The 12,552-nt window shown below is 38.8% G+C and overlaps 1 protein-coding gene across 1 annotated transcript in view; it reads left to right on the top strand.

Moving 5' to 3' along the window:
• prkx (protein kinase X-linked) overlaps positions 1-12,552 on the top strand; it is a gene marked incomplete at its 5' end in the record, with an annotated part of 186,656 nt that overhangs the window by 75,255 nt on the left and 98,849 nt on the right. Inside the window, one exon of the mRNA XM_039746226.1 lies at positions 9,496-9,664. Within this exon, the coding sequence (XP_039602160.1) occupies positions 9,496-9,664 (169 nt within the window). The remainder of the gene's footprint in view (positions 1-9,495; positions 9,665-12,552) is intronic.

Below are 12,552 nucleotides of genomic sequence, written 5' to 3'. Positions count from 1 at the left end.
TGTTCTTTGCGCTGTGACGTAACTATAACTTCGTTGTGTTTATTGTTAACCGAAGATTTCAAGTTAATGCTATCAATTTTACGTTAAACCGTTTACTTAGTAATTTAGCTGCGTTTTTTGCAATATCTTGGGGATTTTTGCCACTTTATTATTGTTCGGTAAGTGCCATGTAGTACATTTTTCAACTTGAAAGTTAGTTGTACAGTAAAAACCAATGGCTATTTAAATGGTTATCTGTAAAGGTAAAACTAAAAGCCGGTCCACGGGCCTGGCATGGATGTTTAGAATCTTTAAAATCTTCGACAGGATTCTGGTCTATTATGAAATTTAAATCGTGGACAAAATTTTACCCTCAAGAGCCTGAACTGAGTCACTTTGACCCAATGTCTCTGCAAATTCATTTTTTCTTACTCTGTTTCATAAGAGAATTACGAAAATTTTGTGTATTTCATTGTTAGATTTTATGCATTAAGTGCATTTTTCAGACAATTGCTATTGAATGTTGATGTTACATAGTTTGATTTTAATTTTGAGTTGTTACGATATTACGTCATTATTATTATTCATGTTCAATAAAGGCTGGCTGGTTGCGTCGCAAACAGTTAAGGCTCCTTGGTCGGTCTGAGTGTGCATGTACGGTGAGTGTCAAATGCACATGCACCAATGTCGAGAAGAAATAGGCCTTTTTTGCACTGCAGCATCAGGCCCAATTTCGTCTTAATTTGGCTCTGCTGCAGATTAGGATTTCTCCAACCCTAACAAAGGACAGCCTGTCTGAGCTAGTTAAGAAATTTTAATACAAGAGGTCATGTCAATATGAATTATGTTTGAGTTGTACACTCTTTGATGCTTTTCTACTGTACGACCAGAACAAAATCTTGCAGTCTCAGAAAGATTGCTGGCCACAAAAGTTTCCAAATTTCAGCGATGTTATGGGCCTTCATAATTCCTGTTTTCTTTTAGGATGCAAAGGTTACATCTTTGTCTTTGATCCTGAAATTCAACAGGTTCAGCACCTAGAGTGGTTATGTGGTCCTAGGGTACCACATAGCATATTAATATTTGTGTGCTGTTTACTTTATGGTTTCATTCAGTGCCGAATTCACAAGTGCACTTCTTTTGCTGATCTTTAACTTCTTTCAGTTCCTGTTAGATGGCTCTGAGCTCAGTCTAAAACTATTAGATCAAGAAATGCATAAATGCAAGTTCTTTGGCCAGTATTTGACTCATACTACCAAGAAATACCTTCATATTTGATCTCTCCATCTTTTTCAATTTATTTTCATCTCTGTGCGACATGTTTTTGTAGGGCTAGAGACTTGAGAATGGGCCCAGTTAGTACCTTCAGGTATTACAAGGTAGTAAAAGTAATAGTTGCATTCAGTGAACATAGCACAGATTTTCTTCTACCTTAGAGTCATGTGGTTCTCCCCCAATTTTAACTTCATGATTGTCAGTGGCATGTAGTCTGATCATATGTTTGCATTCTTGCATTTCATCTGGGAAAAAAAAAATCACAACACCTAAGTTCCCTGCAGGCACTACACAATAGTACTTCTTCACAGGGAACCTATATTGCAACTTCTAAATGGTCAAGAGATGTGTACTGGCATTTCATTGAAATTTGGGTAAAAACTGAATGGAAAAACAGAAGAGATGGTAACCCAAGAGGGCTAAAAATGGAAAGCATGTAAGTGCATAGTCAGCAGCTACTGCTGCATAATTGAAATCAAGCTTGGTGAGTCTCTCAGTGAGAAAAGCCTGCTTCTTCACACTCCCGGGTCAAGAGACTAGTCTTCTGATTACAGTAAGTTTATTTAAGGTGAGATCAGTGATCAAAGCCAGATCTAGTGTTACAGCTTTTCATCTGGGTAAGCAGATTTAAACATATGTAATGGAAGCAGACAAGTATGTTAAAGTTTCAGTTTTAGATGCTGACACAACATGTTAAGTTAGAAATAAAAACAAAATGTATCTACTATGCAAAGTGGTTTTCAGGATCAGGTTTGAAGATTAATGTTTTAACCTTCTTGAAGTAGCTTATAATGTGTTCACAAAACAAAACAACAGACAAAAAAAATGCAGACACCTTCAGTTTCCCCTCTGGTTTTCAATTAAGAATTACCCTAAAACACTGACTTCAATGCATTATTTTCAACATTTGGTAATGTTATTTATTCTGTAAAGCATCTTGTTATACAGCTCAGTATGAAAGGTCCAATACAAAGCAATGTTTAATTAAACAGACACCTAGCAGTAGAAAAAATGGATTTCTTATATTATTCGTACAGTATTGGGTGTGTTTTAGGTTTCTTGTACTGTTGCTTTTACAGTATTGGGTGTGTTTTATGTAAGCAGTTGTTATCTTATATTTGCCGGTTTGATACTGAATTAACTGAAAACCTCATTAATCATGTGAATACTGCTGGCACAAGATTAATCTTTTGTGAAATCCTTATTAGCAGCCATATCATATTTGTAATCTTCTAACGTGCATTAATTTTTAGCTGAAAATAATTTGTAAATTAATTGTATTCAGTATTGAGAAGACATTTATGGATTTGGCATTGACAAGCAGCAATCTATGATATGATTTGGAATTCCTCCTTTAAGTATAACTACACCATAATGTTGATTATGTTCTATCATAATGATTGTGGAAGTTTCTAAAAAAAAAAAAAAAAGTACAAAGCATTATTCTGTTTAATAGGATTAGCTCCACCTGCTTTTACCAAGCTAAACAGGCAGCCGTTACACTGCTGTCTTTGTGTGAAATCCATGGCCTAGATTTTAACCTGAAAATTATTAAAAAGCTTAATCTAGTCTAAATAAATAAATAAGCTAGATGTTTGGTTTGCACTGGGTAAAAGAATCTACAGCAGTGGCTTTAAGAATGATTTTTGAGTGTTGATTTTCCTCCTCATCTTATATAGGCTGTGACAGTTTTTCATTAAATGTTTTAAATACACATCTGATAATGCTGAGGACATTTTGGTGAATATGCAGAATAAAAATGAAAATTAGAAAATCTATTGAATAACTGTCCTGTGATTCAGTGGTGCAGGTTACATTAATCAATATCTTATTTTATTTTCAACAAACTTCTCCTAATTTCCTTGTAATTGAGTGACCTTTGAAAGGGGAGACAAGTCAATATTTTCCCTTACAATCAGTTTTAAAAAGAGCTCATCGTAGACAACTTTCTTTTAACGCATAACACACATTGCAAGTACACAATATAAAAAACAAATGCCTTCCCCTTGCCTAAAATGATTTTTAGCCTTTCATTTTGATTGCACATTTTTCCTTTTTTATCTATAATCAAGAAACTTTATGGATTGTGTAGTTTCAGTTGCTCAGTTTCAGTTTAACTTGGCTGTTTAGATACAATTTAGGTACATCCCTTACTCTTAAAAAAGATAAAGACAGGCAATTCCCATTTTAATGATGTTTTTCATTTTGCATACAATAAACATGCTCCGAGTTACAGGTACCTTGATAATGTAATACATATTACTGATATTTTTGTTTTTGTTTTACATTTGTTTTCATTTTCAAATAATGTTAGTGCATTCCACATTGCTGAACTGCCACTACCTGGAACAAAGACCATAAAATTACAGGGTGATTTAGGAGAAACAGGATACATTCTTTTACTTTTCAGTACATCTACTTTACAGCAGATATTTTGTTAAAATTACTAGTTCTGCACTTCAGAATGTCTACTACGGTCTCCCATCTTTATCTTCTACATCCAAGTGATTTTTGTAAGCACATTAGCATAGGGACAGTATACTTTATCATTATTGTTTTGTCTATATTATTATTATAATGCTTCTTGTGGGTGGACAGTATGGTCAAAAATTTCTATCACAAAAGAATTCAAAATTATCATCGCTATCACATTTATGGAATATATCAAGGTATAATCTATGTAATAATAATAATAATAATAATAATAATAATAATAATAATAATAATACATTTTGTTTATATAGCACCTTTCCAGCTCTCAAACTGCTTCATATGCTTTCAAAATGAATAACCGGGAAAAAGAATTGAGTTGAAATTGAGTTGGGTGGTGGCCGAAGGCGGGGACCTTGGCGGTCTGATCCTCGGCTACAGAAACTGGCTCTTGGCACGTGGAATGTCACCTCTCTGAAGAGGAAGGAGCCTGAGCTAGTGCGCGAGGTCAGAGGTTCGGCTAGATATAGTCGGACTCACCTCGGCGCACAGCTTGGACTCTGGAACCAATCTCCTTGAGAGGGGCTGGACTCTCTACCACTCTGGAGTTGCCCCGTGAGAGGCGCCGAGCAGGTGTGGGCATACTTATTGCCCCGACTGAGCCTGTGCATTGGGGTTTACCCGGTGGGCGAGAGGGTGGCCTCCCTCCGCCGGGTGGGGAAGGGTCCTGACTGTTGTTTGTGCGTATGCGCCGAACAGCAGTTTGGAGTATCCACCCTTTTGGAGTCTCTGGAGGGTTGCTAGAGGGCATACCTTCTGGGATTCCCTCGTTTTGCTGGGAGACTTCAATGCTCACGTGGGCAATGACAGTGAGACCTGGAAGGGCGTGATTGGGAGGAATGGCCCCCCCGATCTGAACCCGGCGGTGTTTTGTTATTGGACTTCTGTGCTCGTCATGGATTGTCCATAACGAACACCATGTTCAAGCATAAGGGTGTTCATATGTGCACTTGGCACCAGGACACCCTAGGCCTCAGGTCGATGATCGACTTTGTGGTGTGTCGTGGACTTGCGGCCATATGTCTTGGACACTTTCGGGTGAAGAGAGGGGCGAGCTGTCAACTGATCACCACCTGGTGGTGAGTTGGCCGATGGTGGGGAAGATGCGGTCAGACCTGGTAGGCCCAAGCGTGTTGTGAGGGTCTGCTGGGAGCGGCTGGCAGAGTCCCCTGTCAGAAGTAGCTTCAACTCCCACCTCCGGCAGAACTTCAACCCGCCCCGAGGGAGGTGGGGACATTGAGTCGAATGGGCCATGTTCCGTGCCTCTATTGTTGAGGCGGCTGACGGGCTGTGGCCGCAAGGTGGTGGTGCCTGTCGTGGCGGCAATCCCGAACCCGTTGGTGGACACGCGGTGAGGGATGCCGTCAAGCTGAAGAAGGAGTCCTATAGGACTTTTTGTCCTGTGGGTCTCTGGAGGCAGCTGATAGGTACCGGCAGGCCAAGCGAACGCGGGCGGTTGTTGCTGAGGCAAAACTTCGGGCATGGGAGGAGTTTGAGAGGCCATGGAGAGCGACTTTGGACGGCCGAGGAGATTCTGGTCCACCGTCCGGCGTCTCAGGAGGGAAGCAGTGCAGTGTCAACACCGTATATGGTGGGGATGGAGCGCTGCTGACCTCGACTTGGGGCGTTGTGGGTCGGTGGGAGGAGTACTTCGAAGACCTCCTCAATCCCACTAACATGCCTTCCAATGAGGAAGCAGAGCCTGGGGACTCTGAGGTGGGCTCTCCCATCTCTGGGACTGAAGTCACCGAGGTGGTCAAAAACTCCTTGGTGGCAGGGCCCGGGGTGGATGAGATACCGGAGTTCCTTAAGGCTCTGGATGTTGTAGGACTGTCTTGGTTGACCGTCTCTGCAACATCGCATGGACATCGGGACAGTGCCTCTGGATTGGCAGACCGGGGTGGTGGTCCCCTCTTTAAAAGGGGACGGAGGGTGTGTTCCAACTATAGAGGGATCACACTCCTCAGCCTCCCTGGAAAAGTCTATTCGGGGTTCTGGAGAGGAGGGTCCGTCGGATAGTGAACCTCGGATTCAGGAGGAACAGTGTGGTTTTGTCCTGGTCGGAACAGTGGACCAGCTCTTCACCCTTAGCAGAGTCCTGGAGGGTGCATGGGAGTTTGCCCGACCGGTCTACATGTGTTTTGTGGACTTGGAAAAGGCATTGACCGTGTCCCTCGGGAATCCTGTGGGGGTGCTCGGGAGTATGGGGTACGGACCCCTGATAAGAGCTGTTCGGTCTCTGTACAACCGGTGTCAGAGCTTGGTCCGCATTGCGGCAGTAAGTCGAGCCCGTTTCCAGTGAGAGTTGGACTCCGCCAGGGCTGCCCTTTGTCACCGATTCTGTTCATAACTTTTATGGACAGAATTTCTAAGCGCAGCCAGGGTGTTGAAGGGGTCGGTTTGGTGGACTCAGGATTGGGTCACTGCTTTTGCAGATGATGTTGTCCTGTTTGCTTCATCAGGCCGTGATCTTCAGCTCTCTCTGGATCGGTTCGCAGCTGAGTGTGAAGCGGCTGGGATGAGAATCAGCACCTCCAAATCCGAGAGCATGGTCCTCAGCCGGAAAAGGGTGGAGTGCCCTCTCAGGGTTGGGGGAGAGATCCTGCCCCAAGTGGAGGAGTTCAGGTATCTCGGGGTCTTGTTCACGAGTGAGGGAAGAATGGAGCGTGAGATCGACAGGCGGATCAGGGCGGCATCCGCAGTGATGCGGGCACTGCATCAGGTCTGTCGTGGTGAAAAAGGAGCTGAGCCGTAAGGCAAAGCTCTCAATTTACCAGTCGATCTACGCTCCTACCCTCACCTATGGTCATGAGCTATGGGTAGTGACCGAAAGAGCGAGATCGCGAATACAAGCGGCTGAAATGAGTTTCCTCCGCAGAGTGTCTGGGCTTTCCCTTAAAGATAGGGTGAGAAGCTCAGTCATCCGGGAGGGGCTCAGAGTAGAGCCGCTGCTCCTCCGCATCAAGAGGAGTCAGATGAGTTGGCTCGGGCATCTGATCAGGATGCCTCCTGGACGCCTCCCTGGTGAGGTGTTCCGGGCACGTCCAACGGGAGGAGGCCCCGGGGAAGACCCAGGACACGCTGGAGGGACTATGTCTCCCGGCTGGCCTGGGAACGCCTTGGGATTCTCCCGGAAGAGCTGGAAGAAGTGGCCGGGGAGAGGGAAGTCTGGGCCTCTCTGCTTAAGCTGCTGCCCCCGCGACCCGACCTCAGATTAGCGGAAGAGGATGGATGGATGGATGGATGGATGGATGGATGGGAAAAAGAATAAAAAAGATAAAATGCACAACATTGGATAAAAAATAATATCTGCATAAAGCATTAAATAAAGAGAAATACGGAAACACAAAGCTTTGAATTAGAGTAATGGACAGTGAACTGGAATAAATTACAAAAATACAAATGCTACAAGAAGGTATAAACAAATAACATAATTTGTGATATAAATGAAAATCATCCTGAACACCTGGACGAAGAGAGAAACTGAAAGAAAGAGTCATTGAGTTAAATGCCTTCCTGTTTTTTTTTTTAGAATAAATTGAGTCAGCTGTTATAGTTAATTTCTAAAACATTAAAATAAGATGAACAAGTAAATAAACATATATTGCATATATCATTTAAAGACTTGAAATTTTTTAAATTGTGAATACTGTATGTCGACTTCTCGTCATAAGCGTCGTGATTAAAGTGGAAATGTCGAGAATAAAGTCAACATGTTGTCACACTATTACACAGTACCCAGGTACATTACACAATATTGAAAAAAAAATAAAACAAGTACAACTTGGCTTGCAGTATTACCCAGTAGTACAGAAACAGTATTCATATATTTAAACATAATAGTCCACATCCGACCTTTTAAAACCAAAGTATCTCCAGGCAACGGACGTGACTCCTTTTTATTTTTTTGCCAAAAGTTCTTCCGTGTCATCATGTTCAACTTTATCGTCTGCTACAGGTTCAGTTTTGGAATGTTCTCTGTTGGAGCCAATCCCAGCCAACGCATTGCGCAAGGCAGGGAACAAACCCCAGGCAGAGCACCAGCCCACGGCAAAAAATCCATATCATAACAAAAATAAAAAATGGTTTTCGGTATGAACCGGTATACTGCCCAGCACTAGTACATATACATTTACTGCTGGTGCTCTTAAGGCAAAAAAGGGAAAAAAATGCAGCACTTTGGAAAGTATCTGGATGCATACATTAAATAACATCACACAATTATTTTCGGTTATTAATAATTCTATTCTTAATAATTATTGTTTTTATCATACTTTATTTTCCTGTTTTTTTATATTTCTGACTTATTGTTAGTTGTTCAGTCATTTAGCATTTGTAAATACATATATATGAGCATTCTGCCATAGGTGTGATACTTTATCACTCGATAACCCAACAAGAGTTTGAACTTCAAAAATCAGTACTTGTAAGTTTTGATAAGAGAAAGAAATAGAACTTTTTGTCTTCACATTAAACCATATAATAATCAGACTACCATCCAATTCTGCTACCCAAACTGTCAGTTTTAGGACATCTGAACTGTTGACTATATGCTACTTAATTGCATGTGAACATTTAGCTATAGCAAATTGAAGTCTGTATGGATTGAGCAGGTACTCTTCCCTTTTTTTCAACCAGCTCTTCATTATGTTTGCTGTGTTAATGTGAGGGAGCCTCAGCTACAGCCTTTGCTTTCTTTTTCCATCTCTACAGTTGTACAACTAAATGCCTCATTCTGTCAGAAGGTAATAGAGTACCCATTCCCAATCACATCATTGCATAATTTTTGTAACAAGTAACAAAGAGGCTTCCTGATGTGCTAAACCACGGTAAAAATGATGCATGGAAAATACTACTGGTTGACAGATTTCTTCCTGTGTCTCATTTTTATCGGTGTACTGCACACCACTAATGTTTATAGCTCTAGGTCTTACACTTAAGTAATAGTTTGCAGTTTTATCTGTTTTGCACTCTTGTTTTTACATTCATTGTGACTACTGGAGCAAATTAATTACTTTTTGAGTGTCAATAAAATTCTGTGAACCTGTCTATCAAGTATGACTTAACCACATATTAATATAGTCATTTTAAATCCATAAATGCCATCTTAATAATTGAAAATAAATATTTTGACTCTACTGGAATAGGTTTAAATCCCAGGCCTAGTCACAAATACTCCATGTGTTAGTGTGGGTTTTCCTCTGGGTACTCGGGCTTTCTTTCCATATCTGTGAAGACATGCATGTCAAGTAATTGGTTACTTTAAATTGGCCATGTGTGAGTGCATGGATGTGTGCATGTGTATGCCCATTGATTATCTAGTGCTCTCTCCAAGGTTCGTTCCTGCTTTAGAAGTGACTCTCTGCAGTCTCAAGACCCCTGTGAACCTAAACTGCATTAATTGGGTTTGAAAATATTATGTCACTCTCCCATTTTCTAACTAATTTCAAGTAACACATGTTGATTTACTCTTTTGTGTCTTATGCAAATCCTAAGATGTTAACGAAAATGATGATAATGTTTTGTCATTATTTCAGTTTGGGAGGGTTTCTTTGCTTGTAGTTTATTCTGACATTTACAGTAAGTTACCATATAAAGCAGGATGCATTTATTCTTCTTGATGTAAGACATTAATCAGTAAAACTGCTTTGTTTTAAAAGGCACATTTCTAAAATTACTGAAAAGTAAATATACTGTATATATTTAGTTTTTCAGTGTTTCCAAAGTCTATTTTATTTTTCTTCTCTTTAGGCACTGGGACATTTGGGCGTGTGTTTCTAGTAAAGGACAAGAAAACAAGAACATTTTTTGCACTGAAGGCTATGAAAATTCCTGATGTAATTCGACTGAAGCAGGAACAACATGTTCATAATGAAAAGGCAGTATTAACTGAAGTCAACCACCCTTTTCTAATCAGACTGTAAGTGATATTAAGTCATAATTATTTGAAGTGTTATTACAAGACTGTGTATTTATGTTTAGCTTTGAATATAGAGATTTCAGTGTTATTTTTTCATTTTTTTATTAAAAGCATACAACTTTACAAAGTGGTTCACCAAACAAAGCTTTGAAATTCAATATATATATATATACAGTGTATTCAGAAAGTTTTTTCACATTTCTATGTTGTAACCTTTTCCTAAAATCATTTAAATTAATTTATCAAACAACACTCAATACCCCAGAATGAAAAAGCAAAAAGAGAATTTTTGATATTGTTGCAAATTTTAAAAACTATCACGTTGATTCAAGTATTCCGACCCTTGTTACTTTGTTGAAGCACCTTCGGCATTAATCACAACCTGAAATTTCCTTGGGTTTGACATGACAAGCTCCACACAGCTTCTGGCATTCTTCTGTGCATATTCTCTTAAGGTCTGTCAGGTTGGAAAGAAACTATCGGTAGACAGCTGTTTTCTGGTCCCTTTAGAGATGCTGGGCCACTCAAGGACATTCACAGAGTTGTCCCCAAGCTACTCCTGTTTTGTCTTTGCTTTATTCTTAGGGTCATTGTTCTGCTAGAAGTTGAACCTTAGACCTAGTCTGGTTTTAAGAGTGCTCTAGAGCAAGTTTTCATTAAAGAGATCTCTTTACTTTGCTCTGTTAAGCTTTCTGTTCGACCCTGACTAATATCCAGTCTCTGCGACTAAAAAACAATCCCTCAGCATAATGCTACCACCACCATGCTTTATCATTGGAATGGTATTGTGCAAGGAATGAGTGATGTCTGGTTTCCTCAAGATATCATACACAGAATTGAGGTCAAATAGTTTTTAATATTGTTTCTCACAAACATAGAATCATTTAGGTATCTTTTTTGCAAACTGTAAGAAAACTTTCATGAGTCCTTTACTGAGGAGAGGAACCTGTCTTGTCACTGTACCATAAAACCCAAATCAATGGGTTTTTGTCACCACTGCTCATACCAAGGACCTTCTCCTAAGATGACTAAGTTTGGCCAGGCAGCCAGATTTTGGAAGAGTCCTGGTTGTTCTGAATATCTCTGATACACATTTTCAACTGTGGGATTTTTTTTTTGTAGAGAGTGTTGTGGCTTTCTTCAGTTGAATTTACCACAGGTGGTTTCCAAATAAGGTGTACAAACATTTTAACAAGATCAATGGAATGGGATGCATCTTGGCTAAATTTTAAATGTCATAGCAAAAGGTTTGGAATTGTTGTGTTAATGTGATATTACAGTTTTTTATTTTTAATAAATTTGTAAAATGTACAAAATCCTGTTTTTACTTTGTCAATAAGGGTGTATTAAGTGTTGCTAGAATGAGAGAAAAGTGAACTTAAATAATTTTAGCATAAGGCTGCAAAATAGCAAAAGGCAGAAAACGTTAACGGTCATAATACTTTCTTATTGCACTATACATACTGACTGGTGCAATAAAAGCAAAGATGGCATAAAAAATATCTATCACCAGGAATTTGAAAGGAAACTGGCATATTATAAAAGCAAATATGAAAAGTAGTTATAGAAGTTGAACACAAAAGTCAGAAAACTGTACAGTGTACAAAATGGCAGAACAGGATTAAATAATCAATTAAGAATCAAGCATTCTAGGATTATAGACCAAATTAGGATCATGTGCAGTGTTGTTCTGACAATGCAGCCTTGTTTAGTATTGGAGACCTTTCAAGTCAAAGATATCACACCAGTTAAAATTTAAGGGACAGATTAGTATTGCCATGATTAATCAATTTAAATCAACTAATCCACTAAAAATTTTAATCAAATTATATTTTCTTAATTGACTAGTGGTCCCTGTTCTTCCCGCACATTGCTCATCGGCATGTGTGATAATATTTCACCCAAAAATCTGCGAAAATGGTTGTTCATTATGCACTGTAAACCCAAACAAGCTAGCAAAACAAACAAAAAAAAAATTGGCAATAAGTTGCCACAAAAAAAGTAACTTAATTAACTTAAAAGGTTAATTTTTTTCAAACCTATTTTTTTGATTAAGTGACTTGTAATATTTAACTCAAGTTAAATTAAATTACTGCATATTTACATTGAAATATTTTAGTGATATATACTAATAATTAAAATGTTATTCTCAGATCAAATTAAGAAAGTGTAACTTAAAACTTTTAAGTTAAAAACATTGCCTATTTCAAGTTATCTAAAGGCAATTTATTACTTGTAATTACAACTTTAATTAAATAAAACTCAGGCATGTATTGTTGTCATTCAATAGTTTTATTTGAACATTATTTACTGCAACATTAATAAAATGATGTAATAAAAATACAAAACAGACATAGTTGAACAGGTTAAATAAAATAACATAACCTTCTTTAAATTTTAACCCTTTCTACTTCTTATGGCTACCTCTACATCAGTGTCGGATCAAAAAGCTCAAGATTACAGGATTTTAGTGTTCCCAATTGTGCCATTATGCTGCAGATTCTAACAATTTTCAGACTGAAGAACAGTTTAATATGTGTACATCTTAGACTTCCTCTCATCTCATTAAGAATATTGGATTTGAAATTGTCTTTTCAAGTTAAGAAAATGTAAAATGAAACTAACAATGGACGAGTCTACAGGCAGCCATGAAGTAGTGCATGTTCTTTGTAAAGCTTAATAGAAATTGCTACATTACATATTAAATGAACATATTGTTTATGAACATTTTAAATTCTTCCAAGTTGAACAAAAAGTGAGCTCAATACACTGGTTCAAACTCAACATTAGTGGCGAGACTGAGTGAAACAGGCAACATTTAACAACTATTGTGACTCAGTATATCACATATCAAACTAAGTGACAAAAGTGCAATTTTTCAATACAAT

The sequence above is a fragment of the Polypterus senegalus genome, chromosome 2, assembly GCF_016835505.1.
Source record: "Polypterus senegalus isolate Bchr_013 chromosome 2, ASM1683550v1, whole genome shotgun sequence".
Lineage (NCBI taxonomy): Eukaryota > Metazoa > Chordata > Cladistia > Polypteriformes > Polypteridae > Polypterus > Polypterus senegalus.
This window is presented reverse-complemented; position numbering and strand designations above follow the sequence as displayed.